Below are 27426 nucleotides of genomic sequence, written 5' to 3' on the forward strand. Positions count from 1 at the left end.
CAAAAGCAGTTGGCATTATGACGAATAATCGTATTATTCAATTTTTTTTAGACGAAATTTATAGCAGGGATAGACTTTAACGTAGTTTTCGTATTATTATTACTTTCTCATATTATTATTCAGAGATTTTAGCACCTAAGGGTTATATTTTCATTCATAAAAACTTAATAAGATACATATTTTACTTCAATGACCCAGTTAATATAGGGTGAATCGTAATGACCGCATTCAAAAAATACTTTGATAAAAATTCTTTTCGGTAGTAAAGCCTTTAATTTTTTTTGCCGATTAGCAAGACAATTTTTGTTATTTTCTAGTTCGAGTCTAAATATTGTCCGAATGCGGTCATTACGAGACATCTTATATAATATAATTTTTATGTATGTACATTATATGTATATATATATGAAAATATGAAAATGCGATTGGAATACATAAAACGCCCATCAATATAACAACACTTTTTTTTTATCTAAATTTATCACACTTAATACTTTTAATTAACGTGGGATGAATAATTAGTACAGTCTTGATATAAAAAAAAATTACATTATTATTATATAACATTCACTGAAATGGGGGTAAGTTCACTCACAATAACGGGAAGTATCTTGATTGCAGTACCATATTTATGGTAACAATCTGTCGGTGAACAAATCCACTTTTTTCACACATCCATCATCTCTATATCTTACAGTTTTTTTTGTAGTATTTTTTGTTTAATGTTAATAATATTTTACATATTCGCTAAAGGACCTTTTGGTTTGATCATCATCATTGCTTTTTTCAATGTGTAATCCCATCCTCTCCATCTGAACCATACGATACCTGTAAAAATAATAAAATTAATGCATACGCACATTTTAATTTTTAGAGTTGGTTTTGTTATAAAAAATATCATATCTCGAAATTTAGTTATTGTGGAAGTATTTGGATAGTTTTTGTTCTTGGTACATTTCTAAGATCAAGTATTTAAAAGTTAAGTTATAATTAAAATGTAAAGGAGCATGAAATTGGTTTTTGGAAAATTTTGATAAAAAATTATCTCAAAACTTAAAACGACTTGAAAGCATTATTTTTAAGATTATTATTATATATTAAGAAAATAAAAAGCTTTGCTTAAAGAAAATAAGGAGCTAAGCTAATACATTAAAATTATTATTGTTTGATGGTACTGCATCGAGGTTTTCTACCAAATATAGCCTAGAGATTTTAAGTAATTAATTATGGCATAAATCTTGTAATAATTATCAGAAAATTATCAAAAAGGGCTGGAATATAATCATTCAATTATTTATTTTCAATTATTTTTTATTTGTAGCGGATTTTTGCCTAGAGATAAATATTTAAATCTATAAAGATAAATATTTCTAATTATAAATGTTGGTAAATTATCACTATATAAACACTTATGTAGGTAGATTACGTAAATTATATTAAAGAGAATTAATCGTCTAATATCGCCGGCACCCACACGACACCTAATTTAAATGTATTATACTGTAAATTGATTTTGATTTAGTAGGTAAATCTAGCACTTTTTAGATCATAAAACGAAGCAGTTTTAACACTAAGTTGTTAAAACGTTATGTTACCATCGCTTTTGTCAATCAATTTTTATAAAGTGATAAATAGGTGCTTCATCCTAAGTTTTCATTCAGTTAAAAATTGCAATTTACGAGTCTGGAGTTTGGGTAAATTTTTCGCAATTCATTGACAAAGACAGAAAGAGAGATTGTTGTCAAAATTGCTTCTACCAAAATAATATTCTCAAAAATTTTCAATGTATAATGTATATAAAATGATTTTTTTATTTGTTTCTTAATTTTATATTTTTAATTAAATATCGGTTCTCAATGACAATCACCACTTTTAAGGTTGTGGAGAATTATAACTTTTCTGAACTTCTTGAATAAGAATTTTCCGGCTGTAATGGTTTCCCCAAAGGAAAAATTATAAGCCATGATCTGAACAACTTAAGTTTCTGTTCTTGTTCAAATAAATTACCTACATTTACTGTGGCTCTAGACTTATGACATTATATGAAATGAATGATTAAGCTAGACTAAACCTGGCCGAAACAATTTTCAAGACAAAATTTAAAATATGTAAATAAAGACAAAAATAAAAATATACCTAGCAGAAAAATATGATAGCAAAAAAAAGGTTTTCAAGGCACGACCTCTAAGTGAGGAAGAAAGCTAATGAAATCGATTAAAAAGAATAATAATTTAAATGAAAAATAATCGAATAATAAAGGTAAAATGTTGGAAGTGTCGAATTTAATTAAATATGAGAAATTAAGGTATTAAGTGCAAAGTTTACTTGTTACTGCTTTAACACCATAAATAACAAAAATCAGATTAGTTTCAATGTTTTGTTATATGTCTATTTATATATAGTAATAATTCATTTATCTAAATAAGTTTTTAAAATTTCTAAAAGTTGCATTTGTAATTATTAATAAATAATTGCCACATACTTTAAAAAACTAACTATGATAATACGAGTATTATACTTCCTATTGTAATTGCTAATTGTGTTCATGGTTGAAATATTTTTGTTTTTATAAACACTGTAAATGATATTCTATTTTATTTTACTAACCCTTTAACGTAAACAAGTATTTAGTTGACATGCCTTCACCTAACACAAACTATAGTCTTACAACAAAGATTCTGTATGGATAAAATCGGGCCTGATATGAGCACTTTTTTCAACAACCATATACCGTAAAATCAAACTGCGTATAATTTTTGACAAGAGACAAGACCGAAAACCTTTAATGCTCAAAGCACTACTGGGGTGAGCAATGGTCACTAACTGTATATAAAACTCAAAGGGAAGAGGTATTCCTGCACAACAAATGCTTTATTTGATATTTTGTCTCTTCCGTATTTATTGATCTTTAGAAAGTTGACTTCATATTTAGATTCTAGAAAAAATATATTTAAAAGTGAAAAAATATATTTTTTTTATCGTATTCAGAATTGTTTTATATGTATGTGAAATTCACACGTTTTCGATTTTAGATTAGAAGTATAATTATGTAGTACCTAATTCAAAATCCAAGAAATTGAGACCACTTAAATTAAAATTGTACAGACCAATTTCGAAGAACTTAGGTTCACGAACCACATTATTTGCTAGAGTATGAAGATCATGGAATTTGATATGGCAAAATTAATGTTTGTATTATAGCCGGTAGACAAGGGTGAAAATTATGTTTCAGGTGGAAATTATGTATTCCAGAAAATGACAGGAGCTTATAGAATGACTGCATTTTCGGTCTTCATTGTAGATAGACGAATTTTGGGTTCTGGAACGAACCAATGACCACAAACCGCCAATAGTAGATTGTCTACCAGCTGCTTACACGTCTCAATTATCTAACTGCCGTAGACAACTACATTGAAGGTGTATTAAGCAGTTCTAAATCTTAATAATTCGATAATTCGAAGTATAGATTTAAAGAAAATTCGTTATTAAAGGGTAAAATAAAATGACAAGCAATTATTTATGTTTGTTTGATTCAATAAAAAATTAAAATTATAGATCTATGATGAAAAAATATGAAATAATATGCAAATTATTATTATTTTTAAAAATTTGAAACATTAAAAGATGAACAACATTTATAAATTTGATTTATTACTTGTTATAAACAAAGATACCATTATTATTAAATTACAAATATAAAAATATTAATAATAGTATTAGGTATTTATTATAATAATCAAATATGATTTTTACTTTTATTTACAAATAACAATAGATTGATAGCCTATGGTTGTCTAATTTCATTCCATTTTTTAAGATTGTCTTGCGTAATGTCTATAAATTGTTATATTTTTAAGTAAACGAACAATAATAGACCGGGAGATGGTGACAGAAAACGTTTTCCCTTTTTCTATTGCATGACTTTTTAAGAATTAATATTTAACCCTTAAATATGAAAGATCGAGAAGCTATTGGTAGCTACACGCTTGCATCATAAGGAAATTGGCTTTTCTTTTTGTCAAGAAATTTAGAGGTTTTTCGTGATATTATATTGCCTGCCTTTGTAACATAAGGTAGTGCAAACAAGTCAAGCTATAATAAATGATGGCATGCAATTCACAACGATTGAATGGTATCAAACGGTTACGTAAAAATGAGAAAAAAAATAGGACTTTTCCGTGTTTTCAAAATGCATGCCGATGTAAAACATTAAAGGTTCTATCCTAAAAACACATTGGCATGCATTCCTCGTATGATCAAGGGTGGAAAATTTTGGATAAATGTTGAATTATCACAACATTTTCCCAAAATTTTCCACCCTTGGCCATACGAGGGTCGCATGCCAATTTTTAATACACAATTGTAAATATAAAGATATTAAATATTTAATGTTACCTTGTCGTGCTGTAAGATCTTGTGGATCATTTAAATATAAACCATTTAGCCCTCGTCCACATGACTTCCACCACCAACCTCCTTTCAACATTGATGCACAATTTAGACTTGATCTGTCATTATCCCTAAAAATTCAAGATAAATAAATCAAAATAAATAATTTCATTGTGATGTAGATATTTTATTAGTATTATATTCAATTTCTAATTCTTGCTTTTGCGAGCATTAGTAGATTTTATTGAAATAAAAATAAAAAAAATTTTATTTCATGTTGTAAAAAGTCTAATTGTAACAGAACATTGATGCTATTTTGAAAAACATTTATTTTTGGTTATTTCGCCAACATCGAGTGGATTTTATACAAAATCTTTTAATCACTTGAGAATGAACGAAAGTTCGAAAAATATTGAGATAAAATAAAAAAACTTGTAGTTATACGCCAATAATAGAATATTTTTTTTATTATTTTAATAATTTTTTGTAATATAGTATGTACTACCAAAAACCTAATAAAAATTCAAATTATAAAAAATTTAAGATTAAAACACCCCGTAGATGATTAGAGGCTAGTATTAAAGACTTAAACTGATGTATTTTAAAAAAATCTTTCAAGATTTAGACAAAAACTTTACCTATAGATAATAAATAGCCTTTGATGTATAAATGCCTTATTTTATAACGTAAAAAGATGTACGTTGATATTCGGCTTTTTCTTCAATTTTTTAAATTAGAGTACTGAGAATCTGTGAAAAACACAATATCTTACCTATTATATGTTGAGAATGGACTATTATTACTTCCATACCAAGGATCATTTAGAGAATCACCAGCATTACCTTCGTAACCATCGATCTCTAGCTTATAATATTCACCTTCACTATATATTTTGAAATGTGAATATTGTGCGTATCTAAAAAAAAATGTAAATAATATGAATACAAATATTACAATGTCAGATTTTTTGGGTTCCAAATTTTTTTAAATTTTTTTTAGTTTCCTTTTACAGCTAATAGGGGGAGTTTCCTTTCTCATATTTGTTATACTTAAATCGAGCAACTCCTAGATTTTCCTGTGTATGCTTTAGTGGTGCCATTTGTCCAGTAGGAGACAACTATCCGTAGTTTTGAATTGGTATGTGCCAAAAATTGCATACAAGAGTGAAAAAAGTAGTTTTTGTTGAAGTTTTTATGTTGTTTTCTAAAACTCATGAGTTAAACTTTTGCAATATGCGGTATTTAAATACCAAACTAACCCCCCCCCCCCAGGCCAAATGGCGGCTAGTCAGCGTAATTCCTGTAACAAATTCTATGAAGGTGGTACTTGGTTTGCTCTGGAACAAGTTTTTTTGGTAGTTTTGTGTGTCCTTTCTTTATGTCTTCGTAAATCTACCTGGGGCTCTTGGACCAAATATTTCTCTTCCACTTCTCTTCTGTTTGTCACGCCTTTTTTTCTTGTGTTCGTAAATTTACCCAGTCTCACAGAAGCCCTTTGACTAAAACTTTCTCTTTTATACAAATAATAAGTTTTTTATTATTATCTGCCAGTGAAGAATGCACAGAGCTTGTAGCATTTGCTACTCGTGCTACATGAGTAATCCGTTCCTGAATAGGAGTGCGCTTTTTAAGTGTATTTATATTTATTTATTTTTCCATAAAAAAATTACGATTTTAATAATATAATCTCCTTGCCTAATACTTCTTATCAAATCTTATTTCTAAATTGCATGTCTCCAACAAATCTGATTTGATATTCGCTATCGTTTCAAGTGTTTTAATTATAATTACATAAAATGTAAAGGAAAAAAAACCACATTATAAAATTGATCTGAATGTCCGATAAAATGATTTCATGTTTTCTTAGAACACAATTTCTTAGAAATTATTTAGAATATATAATCAAATCTTTCAAGATATCACTTAAGTATGTGAATGAATTGGAATATAAACTACTTAATGATTATTTAAATCAGCATTGAAAAAAAAACTGATTCAAACAATAATAAACTAAATCACAGCATGAGATAAATTAATTTTAACTATATAACGCTTATAATGCAATAAATATTTTACAAATAAACACGCAAAATATGTACGATCTTCTCTATAACTATAACTACTTATCTGTAAATATCGAACGGGATAAACTGTAAAATTAAAACTAAAAGGTTGTTAAAAGAATCTTTTTCAATTAAATTGTATCCTCAAAGGCTATTCAAGTATACTGTATTAGTGAAAAAAGGCTTGTTATTGCTTAATAAGACTTCATGAAGTGGTACATAAGGATAAAAAAAGTGTCAATTTTTCAATACATTTAGAGCCGAAAAAGCGCACTTTTGCGGAGAAAAGATGTTGCCAAAACAGCTACTTAGAATATTTGGAAAATTTGGGCCATTGCAGAATATTATTAACTTCCCAGAAGAAATTAGTGTAGTGGGGCCGATTTTGAAAATCTCCAGTTTTACATATTTCCGCGGTTTCAAGGCCGCAATATCCAAATCAAACCTGTTCAAAGTGATGCCTGTGTGTGTGTGTGTGTGTGTGTACGTATGTGCGTATGTTCGTTTGGATTCTTTCGCCTTGATTATCTCGCGAACCAATTATGACATTAACACGTGACTGGGCTTATTCGACGCATAATCTTGTATTTAAGAACTGAAAGAGTTTACAGCAGAATTAGTTGAGCCATTTTTTAATGGTAATAAAAAAACTGGAAAAAACTGAATAAAAGGAATCTAAAAAGTGGATAAAACACATCATTTATCGATGGAGATAATGATCGTTCCAACATAAGCTGCAGTACATGTTCAAAGAATAATCTATGAAGGCTATCAAGACCTTTTTTTTTAATGTTTTTTCCCCCTCTGGGAAGTTAGTCGTGTGGACCACTGGGGTCGCACCCACACGACTTTAGTACCACACCGACCATGTACTGCCAATTTATTGTATTTGTAATAAAGTCAGTAAGACTAGAGAATTTTCTCGGAACGGGAAGATGACACACCTATAACTCTACTTGGTTTTAAATCATGGTGTATCCTAAACTCATTCTGAGTAATTTCCAATTTTTCTAAGCAGAAATTGGATCAATAATCACAAAAATGTCCTTTTCTTTCCAAAATAAACATCTTTAATCTAGAATAGTAATTAATTTAATATTATCTATACCATTTGGTTTCATTTGAATTGTTATAATTTGAACCACATGCTTAAATTTATCTGCGCCTGAATTCAATTTAAAAAAAATGGTGGAAGCACTCCTTGCACTTTCCTTGACTTATTTTCTTTCTGTCTTAAGCAAAAAACTTCACATTCAACGCTCGAAATTTTGATTTCAAGTGCCTGTTTTTTTAACGTTTTGATTGTATCCAATAATTTATTGACCATGATTAACAACCTTAACGTTATAAAACAAATATGTATGTTAATATTCATCTCTACACAAATAACAAAGATAAATATATGTGTGAGATTCCTGGCGAAATGTTTTTACGACTACGAATGTAGTAAGTTATATGCATACATACAAAGTATTTGCAGAGATATCATTTAAAACACAGCAAGTTATTAGTTAATGTGATATCATAACTTGTATTACGTGCTACTCACCTGTGTGCTCAACATTTTATTTTATTTAGTTAAAGATATATAGGGTGCTGGAATTATTGGCACAAAATTTTTGCTGTTAAAAGATCCAGCAAATAAAAAAAAAATAAATATTTCTTATATTATATAGCCAGGAACCTAGTAGCTCAGTTGGTTAAAACGTAACCAATTTCGTACATGGTATGCCTAAAGTAGAGAGTTCGATTCTCGTCGTCATAAAAAAAATTATTTAATTTCTGGATGTGATAGTGTGGTTTAGTGAGCTGGTATATGCATGAAAGAGATGCACTCAGCCTCTATAAATAATTGATATGCTAAAAAATGAAATTATCAGCGGAAAGAGTGGTGAAAAACATGAACGGATCATTTAGCCTATAACCTCAGTTGTTTAAGGCACTGTGATGGGCTGGTAGTGCATGGTATATGCATGAAGGAGGTACACTCAGCCTCTGAAATTGAGGAGCTGATAAACAATATTATCAGCGGAAAGGTGGTAAAACACATACATGATATCACAATGGGCTCTATAGCCTAAGTGTGGCCTTCGTGGACAGCCAATATAAAATAACCTAACCTAGCCTATAGCCTAAGTGCCTCTCTCGTGGCCAGCAAATACAACCTAACCTAATATTATATAAACTTTTCGTCAAATAACAGTTAAATAAATAATATTTCACGACGCTTCCACCAATTATTTATTTTTAAATTATTCAGGCATGGAGATATATATTTCACAACAAGCGAAAATTTCAAAATAGACACGTTGAAAGATTTAAAAATCTTTTTTCTAGACTATGTAATAGATTTTGGGGCTTCAAATATTCCCATATAGACATTCGGCAAATGAATTTTGAAAGACTTAATAGTTTTGAGGATAGACTCTGTACGGAAATAATATTAAAACAGCATTCTAGACTAAACAAGCTCAATATAAGACTTTGCCCCGTTAACAGAAATTCATACAGTACAATGTGTGAGTATTTCATCGATTTTTGCCTGAAAAATTTTGATACAGGTAACAAATGATGGGGATACAAATTACAGAAAATAATACCGATTTGGTATTAAAGTTGGAACTGTTTACATGGGTTTAATATACCTGATGACTACAAGTGGCACATTTTCCATCATAACTTACAAGTTTTATCGAACAGAATATGTAAAAAAGAAATAACTTTTTGGTAGAAAGTAAAAAAGATAAACAAAAAAAAATTTATAAATGTGTGTGTACATGTATACATACGATGTATAAGTATTATGTTTTGTTACACACCTGTTATCACAAATATTTTTATGAATTTGACCATAACGGACATACTTTAAGAAGTGAATAACTGTTTGGATAAAAGTATTGAGATCGTGGATTCATGAAATATTTACTAGCTATAAAAATTTAATTAAGCTCGTTTTGTTTTACCCAGTCATTTTTTTTTGCTGTTTACGTATTAAACATACCATCTATTTCATCGATCGATAAACTAAAGTTCAGTATATGATAAAAATTTGGCAGATAAGATACTTGGTTAATATAGATAAATGATTTCAATTTAATTGAAGCATCTTGTATATAATATTTATACTATATTATATTCATATTAAAAATATATTATGATAATTATATAATTGATATCTTTTATATAAATTCTTCTACTTTGAAATTTATTAATTTATTTCATATCTTAAAGAAGATTATATTTAAATTATAATCTTGTATCAAGTTATTTGTATCGCAGCAATGTAGATGAGTTTTAATTTGTTTCTAAAAGGCCATTTAGGGCTGTAGAAAGTTTGGATAGGGTTTTATAGTTAAATTATAAATTTCCACAGAATGCACTGCTTGAATAAGTGCTTTATAATGAGTTGAACTTTTGAATATCGTCAACAGCTAAAAATGCATTTGAATTGAAAATTCACAACATTACTTAGAATCGTAGTGAGAAGCAAAAGGAAGTTACTTTAAAGTTTTATTTTAAGCATTATTGGGTTAAGTTAAATTTTTGTCTCGTTTTTTAACCACCATTATGAGAAAATAAAAGAGGAAGGAATAGTTTTTCGTAGTAATGCCACGAAGTTTCTTAACGCAGCTTGCCATGGAATTTCGTTCCTAACGGAGGTTCAACGACCGCACAATTTTGACCTTGTAAAAATAAAATAATTTACCTTTTATTCCCTTCAAAATCTTCAAGCTCTACTCGTAAAATGTAATCTTCGTTATTCGTCAACATGTAAATATTTTCATTTCCAAGCCAAAACTCTTTAGCAGGATCTCCAAAACCATTTTTATAATCGGCCCAATCTCTGTTGAAATTTTCCCGTGGTTCGCCAAAATCGTCTCGTCTTTGAATTACCTAAAAATCATAGCATTTGTATATAAGTAAGAGATAAAAAACAGACAAAAACACTAAACAGACAAAATATTGATCTGGTTCTTTATTCCATATGTTAATTGTTTGTCATGATGAGTATTGATTTTCAGAAATGATATTTATACCAGGAAATAAAATAGCCTGAGACCCACCCATTATGTAAGCAGAATTATTATATTCGGAAGAACTGTCTTATATGGTTTGTATTACATTCGATACTGTCTAAATAGGGGAAAAGTATAACTTAAATGTTTTCATTATTTAAAAAGCAACTTAATGAATATCAAGAATCGTGATCAATGATCAATGGTTGCTAGATAAATAAATTAAACGTTGAACACTCAAATATTAAAAATATTTTTCAATTTTACAACATTTACAATTAAATAGAAAAAAAACGGGCAAAATTTATTTCGTTTTTTATCTTTAATCTTTTTGAATTCTATTAAAACCATTTTTGAAAGAAAAACAACTGTTGAACAGACAGACAAACAGACATATATTATATTTACCAAAATTTTGTTCGCAGCGTCAATATTTAAAAGCGTTTCAAATTTGGGACTAAACTTAGTATACCTTGATACATTTCATGTAAATGGTACAAAAAGAAACAAGTGACTATGAGAGAGACCGGGGATTAAAAAAATAAATTAATAAGAAGTTCAATCAAAATAAAAAATAAAATTTGATAGAATAAAAGCGGATAGATCTTGTTGAATTTCATTTCGCTTAGACCCGATTCATTTCTCTCTAGCTAGAGAAAAATTATTTGCATTTACATGTACTTTTCTACCAATATACCCTACATAAGGTATTACAAGAAATATTACTTTTAATAAATATAAATGTAAAGAAATATAATATTCCACAACAATTATTATTTTCTTTTTAACTTATAAACCAATTTACATTTCATATATTTATATATACCTAGATATGTATAATGTGAAATGAAATAAATGAATGTAGTTTATAGTATTTAGATGTAAGTAAGTATTTACAAATTTAAAATCATGATAATTACAAATATTATTATATAATATGGTATAATATTAAATGTAATACCCATATTAATTGTGCACTTTTAATAATAATAATAATAATAAGTCACCGACATATTTTTATACTTTCTAGTAAAGTAAGTTAAAAAAAAAATGACAGCAGCAAGTAAATTACTCTGTCTTTATCTATATTCGAGTTCTTTAAATGTAAATATTTTCTGTATATCGTAAATCTTTGAGAATTTTATAAAAACTCTAGTATGAGTAGTTTCTTGCTGTCTTGGTATTATGACATACTAGCTGTGAACTACCCGCTTTGCTGGGCAACATTCCCACTTTCACCCCTCCCCCATTCCATATCCTTTTCTAGGTTACTATCTATCACCTAACTAAATTTCATCAAAATCCGTTCAGCCGTTTAGGCATGATAGAGCAAAACTTCCAGCAAAAACCATAAGAAAATCACTAACTCAATTCAGTTTTCTGCCTACTTCCTACCCCCTAAGTACGATGACGTGATCATTTTGATCTTATATCTGTTTTTAGGGAACCATCTATTACCTTACTAAATTTCATCAAAATCTGTTCAGCCGTTTAGACGTGAAAGAGCAGAAGTTCCAACAAAAACGACTAAAAATCACTAACTCAATTTAGTTATCTGCCTACTGCCTACCCCCTAAGAACGATGGCGTGATTATTTATAGCCTATGACCATTTCTAGGTTATCATCTATCACCATACCAAATTTCATCAAAATCCGTTCAGCCGTTTAGGCGTGAAAGAGTAACAGACAGACAGACAGACAGAGTTACTTTCGCATTTATAATATTAGTATGGATATTAGTATGGATGTATAATTCATAACTTGTCCAAATTGAAAGAAATCGTTAATTCATAGTTTTATTGTCGATCAATTATCTACAAAACAAAATGAATTTCGAGTAAAGTCAGTTTTCTTTGCATTGGGTAACAATTTGTGTCGAAAAAATATTGCGTTAATTAATAATCATCTCTTATTAAATTTTGAATAAATTTGTCTAAAAAATGAAACCATTCCCTATCGCAAAGTGTATATGTTTACTTGCAATTGACTGATTTTTAACTCCTAAACTAAACCCTCCAAGGGGTGTTACAAGTTCGACCACTATATGTGTGTGTCTGTGTGTTTGTCTCTCTGTGCCATCGTAGCCCCTAAACGGATGAAACGATTTTAATTTTTTTGATTTCATTTGGAAAGTAATTTAATTCAGAGTGTTCCTAAATATGTTTCAATGCGAGTTTAGGGTTCTGTACCTGAAAAATTCGTCGGTTTTTTTTTAAAATTTTGTAAATTTCACTTGTAAAACACATATTTTAATTGAAATTGAAATATTTGAGTTGAATTTCTTCTTTGGAATTGTTGTTTTGAATTACCAAATTATTTTACCAATTCACTTTTCGAAATAAATTGAGCCATGTTTATTGACCATTCATTTCCATAGTAATTATTTATAAACTAAATTATATGTCATGCCTCTTCCAAACTGAATCGAATTTGAAGATCATCGCCAATTTTTTAGTTTTTTCAACTACAAAAACCTTAGCTCGCATAGTTTTACCACTCTCCGTTAAATTATCTTTCAAATGACACCAAAAAAATTAAAATCGGTTCATTCGTGTAGGCGCTAGGATGCCACAGACAGGCAAACATACACATAGCGTTCACTTATAACACCTTTTTTTTAGTTCGGGGATTAAAAATAAATAATAGTCCGCGAAAATAAGTATACGAAAATGAAGTTTATGTTAATTTACACTATTTGGGTAATCTTTTAATTCTGCTTTTACTATATAATTCGCGCAATTTATCAACGATCAAATAATATAATTATTTTATTTTGTATGTATAGTTTACTAATTATTGTCATTTAATTGCAATTACAAGACACGCTAAAACTGTTACAAACAACAATAAATTTACATGGTAATATGTTCAGTAAGCTACTAAGCTATAAACGTATACATGTTGACTTTACTTGAAAATTAATTTAATTGATTGTAGATAATGCTTAAAATTACTGCTAAGTAATTAAGATAAACTAAAATGTATTATTTAAAAATAACTCAAATGTTGTACTCTATCTTATTGTATGTATCTAAGAATTGGTGTGCTAGAAATGAATTAATTATATCACTAATATTTTAACTTAATTATTATATTTTTAATGTTTCCATTTTTTAGTAGCTGTTGCAATTAAGTGTCTTAGAGATATCCACTAAATTCTCAGCAAGGGCTAAGCCAATATTAAGAAAGTGCCCAAAGAAAACCCGTGCCATAATTGTTTAAATATATTTTATTTTAAACCAATAACTCTTGAATTATGTTACATATAGTAAAAAGCTTTGTCGCTCTAAAGTTAAAAAGATATAATTAAACTGTTAAAATTATTTTGGTTAAGGCTTTTCTTGTTAAGCTCTAGAAAATTATTGATTTGATAGTGTGTCTTCGGTCTAGGGTGGCCAACCGTCTTGAATTTTGTAGAAACCTCCCAAAATTCAGATAATTTTAAGGTATCTAGCGGAAAGGATGTATATAAATCATTTTGTTCCGCTTAGTTACTACTTGTTCCGCATAATTATAGATTTTTTGTCAAATTGTCGCGGAATGACTTTTTTCAAAGTTGGCAGCCATACTTTAATCCGCTAGTACCTATAGTTATTCTTTTGTTTAAACAAAATTTGCCCCAGTAAGAGATATTTCATGAAACAGTACTGATAGAGAAAAATAATTTCTCAATAAAGAAAGATAATTGTAAAAGAAATACCTAGATATTTAATGAAAATATTCCCATCTTATCAAAAGTTTTATGTTGATCAAGGAAATATCAATGAAAAATTATTATATCTTAATTAAAAGAACAAAGAATACCTCTTGAAGTAAGTCTTCCTAGTTCAAAAATTTATTTTTTTAGAGCAAATTCTTTTTTTAAACAATTGAGAGTTCTTCATAGAGTTCAGTAATTTAAAGCAAATAGAATCATTTACAGATTAATTATGATGTAATATCAGTTTCAGAATATAATGATTCCTTCTCTTATTAATTTAAATTTGTTTTCGTTTTTCTAGGAATTTTTAATGCTTATTTTATAAATGATTTCTTTTATAAATTTTTTAAAACAATTTTTGACTATATACACATTTTTAATGCAATTTATTTTCACTTTTATTTATTTATAGCACTTAAATGATGTTGTTTTATAAAATTAACATAATTATATTAAAAATATTAATAAATATATTAATGTTTATATAGGTATACTTACAGTCCAACCGCCTTCAGCAATCTCTTGTTCACAGTAGACTTTAAGGAACCAATAAGTTGTACCACGAATTTGTAAATAATATACACCAGATTGTCGCATTCCAGCATTTAATAAATCTATGCATGAGTAGCCCTGAAATTAAATGAAATTCATTTAAAATTGATATTATTTTATTATGCAATGTTAATAATTTTGGGGAACAAGTAATCTTACAAACTCTGAAAAAACACATATATAGTTTTAAATTTTTTTAAATACATAGAAATATAGAAAATAATAACTAACAGAATCAACTGTTTAAATATTCTACAAAATGATTAAATTTAGATTGAGAAATGCGTAATTTAGCCAAGAGAATTTTAAAGTATTGCATCGAAGTGCTACCTGCCCACATATTCGGCGGTAGTTATGGTTAGTAGTCGCATTTTGCGACTGTTTAAACTATTACCCGGCGAGTGCCTAACAAAGTAAGACAATTTTTAAGGTCATCAACAATTTAAGCTATCTGACTAGGGGGAGGGGTTAATTTAAAAAAGGGTGGTTCATAGACTAGATTTGTGCCACACCCAAAGTAGAAAATAAGAAATTTGGCACTACACGGAAAATTGAGCAGAAAGAGAAAACTAATACCCTATTTGTAAAACAAGTCTGTGGAACTCGTGCGGAAATGGTCTTATAAACGATAGAGCGAGTTAGTAAGCGATTGTAGAGAAGATTGAAACGATTATAAATGTGCCACCGTGAGAAATTGATAATTTTTGCTATAGTTAAATAACATACTGTTCCATAGATAACTGAATTTCGAAGTTTTGATTTCTGTAATTTAATATATATCTAGAAATTCGAGTCTAGTAAAAATTTGACCAGTTTCATTCCTTTTCCTTTTTTAAAGAAATCACTTTCAAAGATACTAATGCCTTGAAAAAACAGTTTTTTTGTTAGTAAATTACATAAAGATATGGGCTCAATCGACATATGTAATAAATACCATCTTATGTAATAAATTCGCGTATTAAGGAAATGTCAGATTCCATCAATATGAAATTTGTTCTGGTCATCTAATTAGAGTTAAAGTTGTGACTGAATTTAGTAGAATTAACAATAAACATACAGTTGGTTGACTTCTTAACATGTCATGTCAGTTTACATGGATATCTCTATATTTTCAATATTATTATTATTAATGTCTATTTGTATGCACTTTCATTGCGTACAACATAGCACTTATACAGATAATTGGTGAAGTGTATGTAATATAAAGGTAATAATAAACAAATAGGTATATAGAGTGTTTAATGTATAAATACCCCTTGACATAATATAATACCTACGTTAAAAAGTAAAAAATAGGAAAAAAGATGATAGCAGGTGTAAAGTATAGAGTATCTAATTTCTGATTTTGATTCTTCATTTTAAGTCAACTTTAACATTGACCGTTTCATTAAATTAATAATTTATTATTTATTAACATGGCTTACTAATGACATTTGACACCTAAAAAACACGCCCAACCAGGTACCAAAAGAAAGGGAGCGATATTACATTTTCTTTAATTAGTCGATTATTGATCTTTTACTATACTACAGGCTCACGCAATTAGAAAGTAATTGAATAAAAAACGATAAGTCAAAGCACAAAGCACGATAACTCAAAAACGAAAAGAGATATTAAGCTGAAGTTTGTAGAGGGTGTTCAAACCGCAAAACGTGAGTTCGTGAATGAGTCTCATACGAAAGAAAACATTTTTTTTGTAAACATCACTGTCTACCCGCTAGGGCGCAAATTAAGACAATACTTTGGTGTCCATTATCTCCAAAACTATAAAAGATAGGGAATTGAAAGAATCATGAAAACACTTAAAACCAAATAAATTGTGTAAGTTTTTTAAACTCCTATAATTTAGAAAAATATAATGCAAGCATTGACATTCAACCCTTTCTATATATGGTATTTCAACAATTTTCACAGCCAATTGCTTGCTTTCACTTGTTTATTATTGCAATTAACAAGAAAAAAGTTAAAATTGAAACATTCGCGTTTCATTTTACTTAGTTACCTTCATCATCTTGAAAAGAGAAAAGAGGCTACTTCAAACGACTGAAAAAAGGCTACAAGAAATTCATTGCCTTGGGACGCCGACGTGGTTAATCCACTCTTGTGTAGGATCTTAATAAAAATGAATTTTGAATATTCTCCAATGCGGATTCTGAACAAACTAATAGGCACTTTTAAATAAAACACCATGTACAACAATAAAAGTATATTATGCATGTACTTCATTACTTGTAGTTCATAATTACCGCCTTTTAGTGTGTAGTACCTACCAGTATATAAACTATATACAATATACCTACATACATGTATAAAAGAATATTGTTCTTGTGTGATTATGTTGTCGATAGCGGTCTCTGTGGTATCCGTCAAGATAATAACTGCTCAGTCATTATCTTTCGTTTGCATATGAAATGAACATAGCACGCACACATTACATTTTTATAAAATATTTTAATATTAAAATGTTCTTTTGTAGTGTAATGATTTGAAATGTTGATTGTTCTGAAAACATCTAATAAACATTTTTTTTTTTTTTGTTGAAAGTCGCGTTTTTTTTATCTTTTCAATGACCTGTATACATTTGAATACTGACTAGGTAGAGTTTTATCAAACCGAAGTGGCACTGAACAAGAGAGAGTGTAGATACGAGTGTACATACATACACATCATACACTCTCTCTTGCTCGGTGCCACTTCGGTTTGATAGAACTCTACATAATATTACTATGATAATTTGAACTTGTTTCATTAGGTGTCGGCCTATTAAATATAAGCTTTTGAAATATAATTTATTCTTATCAAAATAGACTCATCTTCGATTTTTTAACCGACTTCAAACAAAAACGGAGGAGGTTATCAATTCGACAGTATTTTTTTTTTTTATGTTTGTTACCTCAGAACTTTTGACTGGGTGAACCGATTTTGATGATTCTTTATCTGTTTGAAAGCTGATGCTTCCCGTTTCATTTGGGTCATGTTATGACAACGGAATCCATGAGAAAATCTTTAAAGTCTTAAGTTTGCATTAAGTATGCACGACAAGAGGACGAATAACTCAATATCACTTCGATGATTCTTTTTTTTTAGTGACAAATTAGTTTGTGTAGTGTACAAATTAGTTCAGATTCACTAAAAATCACAAAATAAAAAAACTTTTAACAAAAAGAAAACCGACTTCAAAAGAAAAACTTTTCCAAAATAAATTAAATTGCACTAAATAGTAAAAAACTAACGATAATATAATGTAGTTAAAATTATTGTTATTTTTGGAGTCGGTGTCAGCCAAGGAAACAACTCTGACAGAACAGTTTTCTACATTAGCTTGGCTGACACCGACTCCAAAAATAACAATAATTTTAACTACATTATATTATCGTTATTTTTTTACGTTTTAATGCATTTTAATTTATTTTGGAAAAGTTTTTCTTTTGAAGTCGCTTTTCTTTTTGTTAAAAGTTTTTTTTATTTTAAACTAGTTGAACGGACTCTTATTTTATCCCTAGCAAGAAAAATAATACAATTATTTGACATTAGAAATGTTTGAATTCGGAGTTAATTTGAAACAAAATAGGGCGGTATTTTAAATGCTGCAAATAGCACCGAAAGCTATTGATTATAGTCGCTTCCATCAACAATGTTTATCGTAAGACCGATTTTTATCTACTCGTTACTAAATTGACATTATGGATTCGGAACATATTTTTATGTCATGTATCTGAAATATACCAAGGTATACTAAGTTTAATTCCAAGTTTGTAACGGTAAAAAATATTGATACTATGAACAAAATTTTGGTATAGTTGTTCATAAAATCACCTAATTAGTCCATTTCCGGTTGTCTGTCTGTCTGTCCGTCTGTAATCACGATTACTCAAAAACGAAAAGAGATATCAAGCTGAAAATTTTATCGCGTGCACAGGTCAATTGGGTCGTGGGTCCGTAGGACCCATCTTATCACCTGTTAGAGATAGAACAAAAGTTTAAATATAAAAAATGTTCCTTATAAAAAAATAAACAACTTTTGTCTGAAACATTTTTCGTAAACATCACTGTTTACCCGTGAGAGCGCAAATTATGCGCAAATTGTATAGTATGTATTTTATGGCTATATCAGTTATATATGTGTGACATGTATGTATGTGTAATGTGATAGAGTAATCAACACTGTCTATACTTGGTATTTCAACAATTAACTCAGTCAATTGTTTGTGACTATTATTATTATATATTATCGCTCATTTTCCCGTTTTTTAAACTCAATTGATTTGGCTTAATCCAGTAGAAATTACATTAATTTTGAGATTTATTACCTATAAAGCTATTTAAAAATCTAAAGATTAAAAAAATACTCCAAATATTCTCTCCGCATAAAATTTAAAAACAATAAATTGCCATAAATTATTATAATATTGAACACTGACTGTAATTATAGAGATAGTATAAATCGCGTCATTAACTTTAAATAAAAGCGATATGTCAATTTAATTCAAATTAGGTATCAAATAAATAATAATAATAATATTTAATGCACAAATAAACAAGTATTAAATATTCTATTGATAAAATATTTATTAAAATTGAGATTAAAAATTTATATTTATTATTTATACTTGTATTAGACCACAAGCCGATGCTGAAATATTTCGGGTGCACTGGCTCGCCAGGAATCATATTGACAAAAATGTTTCTATATGTAACAGTAAGTTTAAGCTCGACGGCGTTAGTTTTGTTAGAATTTAAAATTAAATTCTTTAAAGAATCAAATAAATATTGTGTAATGTACCGAGGTACGAAAGGAATATAGTTCCTATTGGGTGTCCCACGATATCTCTCGTTCTTTTTCAAGTTTTGAGTGTATTAATATGACAATAATAACAGTTAATCTTGTGTGTTACAAATTTCAATATTTTCTTTACAAAAGAATGACTGAGTATAGCTAATTTATAACATTCAATAAGTAAGCATTTAAAACAAACAAGACAATATATCCACATAACAAACACTAGACCTATAATAATAAAAATAATACTTAGCTAAAAACTGATTTTAAAACTATTATTTATTATTATAAACAATTAATATTTAGAAAGTAGTTAGTTGTTAAATAATTAAAATGAAAAAAAAAATGTATACATTGTAATACTACATATAAAACATTTCTTTTATCAATTTAAGTCTATTAAGTTACTATGGTAAGTTCTTCAATTTGTGTCCGAAAATAGCGTCAAAAAGAATTAACTGAAATATAGTTACTTAAGATGTTTGTTAATGAGAATGTTGACAGATCAGTTCTAAGCAAAAAAGTACTTTTAAGATTTTTTCTTTGGATCCTTAGTTTTTAAAAGTCGCCCTATTAGTGCAGTTGGTTAAGGTGTAACCAATTCCGTCCGCGGTATGCTTAGGGTAGCGGGTTCGATTCCCACCGTTGCAACAAAATTGCATTAATTAATAGTTGTGATGGGCTGGTGTAGTGCATGGTATATGCATGAAGGAGATGCACTCAGCCTCTGAAATTGAGGAGCTGATAAATGAAATTATCAGCGCAAAGGTGGTAAAACACATATATGGTATCACAATGGGCTCTATACCCTAAGTGTGTCCTTCGTGGGCAGCCAATATAACCTAATCTAGTTTTTGAAATAATGGTTTAAAAACAAAAAATGTCAAAATAAATTCGCTTAGCAAATTGCAGAAAAAAAGTAAATATTGAAAACTATCAAATTATCAAGGGTTTCAAAATTTTTTAAAAGAGAAATAATTATTTTAATTTCGAGATTTAAACTTCAATATTTAAAATGACTTAATGTATTATGTCTCACTTTCTGAAGTCAATTTTTCAATTCGATTTCACACAAGTTTCTATTAAATTTACTCAAAAATATTATTAGTTCTGATGATATTTTAGTTCGATATGTCGTTTCTATTTTTAGTTTTCGTGATGACACAGAGGCAGACGGAAGACGATAATGGATTATTTTGGTGATTTATGAACATCTATATCAAAATTTTGTTTGAACATAGCATCAATATTTCTAAACGTTACAAAGTAGGAACTAAACTTGATATCTATACTCGGATATATTTCATAAAATCTCTTAAACTTTATTGGTATTTCCTTAACTGACAATTATTTGCTATAAGCATAAAGACTTAAGGAGAATTATTATATATGCTTAAATGCTGCTATTAATTTATTAAATTACAATATCTTAAAAGTGAGTATGATATAAAAATACTCTCTTTTAAATCAAGAAGTTTAAGTGATTGATCGTGAATCTATCAAACTTTAATTGTTTTGTTTATTTTTAGTTTCAAATTGTGGTATTTTTACCCTTGGGAGCTTCAATACATACATAGAGACCGTGTGCTCATAGTGAAGTGATATCTCGTATAAACCTGCGTTATCCACTTGAATTTAACACTCTTTGTTTTAACTTGGGTTTTTGATACGGAACATTTTAATGTCCTTTATGTTCTTGAGAACTTTTTGCGATGTATGATCCAACGCACTATACAGATTTGTAAGAATTTTACCTATTGAAAATATTATTTTGATCCAGAACGTGTTTTTCATTCTGTTTGTACTAGCATGTTCAATATTCTGTATCGGAAGATACTTTTTTCTGTAAAATAAAAAAACATCCCACACATGGTGTACTCCCAAGACACACCCACCACTATAAACATGGGTAATTAAAATTATTACGAATATTTAATATTGATTTATTTTTAACAATATTTTCTTTTTCTTGTATATTTTATTATCTCCAGCTGTTTAACTCTATAATTGTACAAATGCAATCACTAATTTTATTAAAAAATTATACCTTTTTTACGATTTTGGCATATCTTTGCGTTTAGTAAATAGTCGTTTCAGTTTCCTGATTTTTCATTCAAACGAAAAATTCAAAATGAACAAAGTAAATCGAATAATTTTTTTTGATCCTACAATTCTTGTGTTCCATTCAAATGTTAAAAGAAATTAATCGAATGATTTAAATCTAAAATGTTTTCTAAATTGAAATTTTGAAAAGAATCAAAATTGGAAATAAGATTCAGAAATATTTTTTTGAGACAAAGAGCTGGCAACTTTTAAGAATAAGTTGTTTTTAAGACGTTTTGTAGATATTTCTTTTCTTACGGAATGGGATAGAAGTGAAGTACTGGAATCAGAGAATGGATGTGTTAAATATGTTTACTAGTGCGCATTCGCGAAAAGTTGCGAGAGTAGCAATATAAATTATGTGAAATTTTTATTTGTCAGACAAAAATTAGGTGTCTTTGTCAGCTCTTTTACCAATTCAAATTAAGGCATTTTTTTCCCTTAATAAGCTAAGAAATAAGATGCATCTTTTAAGGAATATTGGATAAAAGGCTTGATTTTTTTAAATATGAATTTGGACTAAGTCTAAATCAATTCTGAAAATTTATGGAGAATGGGTTGTTTGATTATTTAAATAAATAACTGACTTCAAAAGTAGGCATATGTAACATTAGTCTTGTGGGAAAACGTTAAATGGATGATATGTTTTCATAGATTTCTTCAAAACTATTCGGTGGAAATTAAAAAAAACTATTGACCTTAATTAAAGTTAAAACCTTGATAAATTGAAAAAAAAAAAAAAAATCTTGTTGTGCCCGACTAATTAAGGATGTATGAGCACGGTAGTGGGGACACATATTAAAAAATATATTTTCAATTTTGATGGTGAATTATGCTATAACTTGATAATATAGGTGAGACGAAAAGTAAGAATAAAATTTTTCGATAGCTGGAGTAATTTTCAAAATATCGAAAATTGTAAATTTTGTTTGATTATTTAGCTTTTCTATATTTTGAAAACCAAGGCAGATATCGAAAATTTTTATTCTCATTTTTCGTCTACATTCATGAAGTTATAACAAAATTCTACATTAAAGTTAAAAATAAGGTACAAATATTTTCAACCACAAGCCTAAACTTGGCTTGGCGCTCGTGCTACCTTAAGAAACACTATTAAAAGAATGACATATATCCAATGCGCGACTTCAGGAATGAGTATAGTTTTTAAAATTCTTTATCAATTAAAATTTATGCAACATTAATATGTCTAAATAGTATACGCCATTTGTTTCATAAATATGAAAAACCCAAAATAATAAATTACTTTTTACATCTGATTTTACAATTAAAAAAAATTACTCTACATGATTTATATTTCTATCCTACTTTTCAATTTCCATTTAGTTCAATTTTATTCAGGAAGGTCGTGTGAAAAATTTTATATTTATTATTTATTATTAAAAAAAAAAAAATTAATTATCACTATTTATTAATGATACTACTCTAAATAATTTTTTTTTTATATTTTAATTAAAAATGACAATACATAATTAATTAAAATGTAATAATTATTATTATTTAATTATAAATAACTTTTTTTTTGTGTGTGTATAAACTGAGTGTATGCGTGCATTATTAATGAATGCTATAATAATTTATTACGTTTGGAATTTCTCTAACTAATAAGAAAAGACAATACATTTATTTTTTTATACATATGAACGGAGACTAGGTTAACAATTAATAGAATTTACTATTGTTATAAATATTATTGTTATTATTTTTATGTGATGAGATGTAAACCCGTTGATCAATCGTAAATCAACTATGCAGTTTTTTCATATTCGTTGTGTGCGCAGTCATGGTAGGGACAATAAAATCGATGCCAGCGTTATGACTAATTTGCAGTTCTTTACATTTTAATGTTATAGAAAATGTCAAATTAAAATTATTGAAAAACACTAGTTAATTAAAATTAATGCATTAAAAATTGTGAAAATAAGAAATCACATGCACAAATATTATTTTTCAAATATAAATTATCATAATTAATTATTTAAATTTGTGAGACAATAATATTAAATTTTCAATGTACCTAAGTCATAACTGCAATCCATACAATTATATTTGCAGCCATACAATTCTATAATTAAAGTAGTGTATCGTTGTCATGGAAACGAAACTCGCGCACGGTGCGAAAAAATTTGCAGAAATAGTTGAGCCGTTTTTTAATGAGATTAAAAAACTGGAAAAAACTGAATCTGACAAGTGGATAAAACATATCATTTATCTATAGAGATAATGATCGTTCTAGCATAAGCTGCAGTACATGTTCGAAGAATAATCTATGAAGGCTAACAAGACCATTTTTTAAATGTTTTTCTCCCTCTGGGAAGTAAGTCGTGTGGACTACAGGGGTCGCACTCACACGACTTCAGTACCACACCGACTATGTACTGCAAATTTATTAAATTTTTTTTTTGCCAAAAAGATTTTTACAGTTACCGTCTGACAGAGTATATTGAAGGCAATTATGCCATGGAATGTGTATGCGTGTATAAAGTGTATGTGTGAAGAGAATTTAAAAACTTTGTGGGTCATCTTTTTTATTTGATATTTCCACAATGTATGTAAGTTATAGTTGTTGGTTGAATAATAATAATAATAATAATAATAAATATTTTTATTGTCTAACATAATAAATCATTTTTCTTTAATTAAAGTATCCGTAAATCAATTATTATTGTTATTTGAAGTGATCCGAATCTAGTTTCAAATAAACAATGTGTAAGAAAGTGATTTATTTGATTATGAAAAATTATTATACTCATTGAAACATAAACCGCGCAGTTAGCGGACAAGCATATACTGAATGAACGTGCATAACGAAAATTAACTCAAAAAATTTTATACCATGTATATGACTTATGCAAGGTATAAGTTTAATCCCAAGTTAACGCTTAAAACTATTGATACTATGAACAAAATTTTGTTCATAAAATCACCCCACATTAGTCTATTTTCGATTATCTGCCCGTCTGTCTGTCTGTCAACACGATAACTCAAAAACGAAAAATGATATCAAGTTGAAATTTTTATAGCGTGCTTAGGACGTAAAAAGTGAGGTCAAGTTCGTAAATGAGCAACATAGGTCAATTGGGTCTTGTGTTCGTATGACCCATCTTGTAAATCGTTAGAGATAGGTACCTGTAAAATTTTTCCCTTTAAAAAGAAATAATTTTTGTTTTAAAACTTCGTAGACTCGATAGGGTTTAAGGAAAAGTTTTTGTCTAGTTGAAAAACTAAGTGGGGATTGGAAATTGGAAAGTTTGTCGATTACATCTTGCATCAGTTTCATTATACATGAAACGAAATTGACAAGCAATCGCTTCTAAGATTCCAACCTGTATCTTTATATCCTCAACTGATATTTTCAAACATTCCATGTTTTAGCTGGGACTTATACTTGGCTAAACCACGGACTCTTTACATTCCTGTTTTTAAATTAGTACAGTTATTCGATATTTTTTCGAATTTCTCAACGCATTAAAGTTGAAATATGCTTTCGTCTCAGTAGATCCAAATCCATTTTCTATGTATAGCATAGGACGTAGTTGTTAGTGTAAATTTATCTAAAGAGTTTGTACTAGGAGTCGGAAAAATGTTTTATTTTAACTTGAAAAATAGGATAAGTGTAATAAAAAACTTACTTTAACATCCTTGAAATTCACAGCAACATCTGTAGTAAACGTGGTATTCGCAGGTGACGGTTTATTCTTAACACTTGGGAATATAATACCACCTTTTCGTTTTTCAGAGCCACGTGTTGAAGAAGATCCACCTTGTTGTTCCGTTTGTTGTTGTTGACTTTGTGTTACTGCAGCTTTCTGTTGATTTAACGAAGATACAGTTGTAATTGTTGTACCTACTGTTGATGCCGTTGAGCTTGTACTAGTAATCGGTGGTATTGTTGTAAATGATTGTTGAATATTATTCGAATGTATTGGTAATGTGGTATCTGGTTGTACATTAGATGTAATATCTTCGACTAAACCAGTAGCATATCGACTTGGATCATATTCAACAAGACGATCTATGGTTGGATCTAAAAGTAATTCAGCTGGAACTGGTCGTTGGGCCAATGTAGCCACATCGTCTTCTTGTTTTTTCAAACGTTTCTCAACCATTCCAAGATTTTCTATAATTTTGTTGGTTTTTGTGCGTAGCACATCATGGATTTCTCCGATTGCACGTTCTTGTCTTTGAGTTTGGGTTAGTAATTCATCGGATTTAGGTACTAAATCATCCACAGAACTTTTTGTACCAACAACTACATCCCAAACTTCATCCATTTTTTCGGATACATTTATAATTGGTGTCATTTTTTGGACTAATGAATCCAATTTACTACTAACACTTTTGGGTGTAGTAATTGGAGCTGCAGTGGTTGTAGTTTGATTTCGTAAGTAAAATGGACCTGGTTGATCATCCTCAACAATTGCATTATGTACATCTGTCATCATATTTAATACTTTTCCTAAATTTTCCGAAACAATATTTATATGAAATTGTAATTTACGATCAACGCTAGTCGTTGCTGTCCGTAGCTGATCAATTTCCGCTGTGACATGTTTAATAACATCGTTATTTAATGATTTTGCAATATCTAATATGTTCATACTTATAGGTTTCTTTTCACTTGGTTCAGCGTTAAATGAGTCAGACGAATCGGGTGGTAAAAAATTATTATCTAATTGAATTTTTAATCCACTTAATTTTGAATCGATGTCACTGACTTTTTGATCTAAACTGACCAAACGCATATCAATACTATTACTATTATCATCATGAATCGTGTAAGAGGTGGTGCCAGAATGTTGTTGATCCGTGGATGCACCAGCTACAATATTTGCCGCTGGATTATTTTGTATAATTGGAGATGAATTAAATAATTTATTATCTAAGCGACGTAACTTTACAATAACTGATTCGGTTTTATCAATGTTATCGTTGACTCGTGAATCCATTGATTCAACACGACGCATTAAATGTTCAACTGCTTTATCCAAGTTATCGATACGTTGTAATTTTGATTCTAGTGTTGAGACAATCACTTCAAATACGTTGAACAAGTATTGTTCCCTGCAACAAAAACAGAAAAAAAGTTACTAATGTTTTAGGAAAATAATTTTCTAAAAGAGGCAACACAAAATTGCATAGTCCCACAAACGGCTTCACGAAACACCGATCTTCTCGTTTTGCTTTAGGAAGAAAAATTCATTGCTATTGATATAATTATATTTTATACGTTAGAAAATTTAAATTATTTTTGCTGACGTTATATTTGAAAGAAATAGGTTTTCAGTATCATTCAACTCTTTTCCCTATTCAAGAAATAACCGTTTTGAAGTCTCTATTTGATTAGTCTTAACTGTGCTTGATGCAAATTTTATAAGCAAATCGAAGATCAGCAGCTATTGTACTAGCTCTACAAATTGGAAAGCCCTGAAAATTTATATTACTTTAAAATATAATCTGCAGTCACGTAAAAAATTAAATTTTGACTTTAATATAATCGCTTCAGAAACCTAAGTTTTTTAAATTGAGTATTTTTTAAATCTATCTTTCATTTGAGACATGGACACTTTTTCTTTTTCAACTTTTTCAAAGGGATGAGTTTCAAAAAGAAGTTCCTTAGGCGTTGAATATGAGGCTTTTTAGCAGATATTGTTTAGTGAACTATCTTTCACAAATGTGGTCCTTTTCTAGAACATTTTTTGATTAAAATTCTAGTTTTACAATAATAGTAATATAAAATAAATAATCAAAAATTTTCGGTTTTCAAAAAATTGTTGAATGCTAAGAATCGCATTTTTCTAGCCT

General features: G+C 28.6%; 1 protein-coding gene across 1 annotated transcript in view; it reads right to left on the reverse strand.

Moving 5' to 3' along the window:
• Positions 1–519: 519 nt before the first annotated feature.
• LOC123296519 (rhoGEF domain-containing protein gxcJ) overlaps positions 520–27426 on the reverse strand; it is a 209306-nt gene continuing 182399 nt past the window's right edge. Inside the window, exons 2-7 of the mRNA XM_044878020.1 lie at positions 25254–26685; positions 14667–14798; positions 10158–10345; positions 5162–5305; positions 4396–4520; positions 520–828 (exon numbers count right to left, since the gene is read on the reverse strand). Coding sequence (XP_044733955.1) covers positions 737–828; positions 4396–4520; positions 5162–5305; positions 10158–10345; positions 14667–14798; positions 25254–26685 — 2113 coding nt within the window. The 3' untranslated portion in view covers positions 520–736. The remainder of the gene's footprint in view (positions 829–4395; positions 4521–5161; positions 5306–10157; positions 10346–14666; positions 14799–25253; positions 26686–27426) is intronic.

Source organism: Chrysoperla carnea, chromosome 3 (assembly GCF_905475395.1).
Source record: "Chrysoperla carnea chromosome 3, inChrCarn1.1, whole genome shotgun sequence".
In the NCBI taxonomy this organism is placed as follows: Eukaryota; Metazoa; Arthropoda; class Insecta; order Neuroptera; family Chrysopidae; genus Chrysoperla; species Chrysoperla carnea.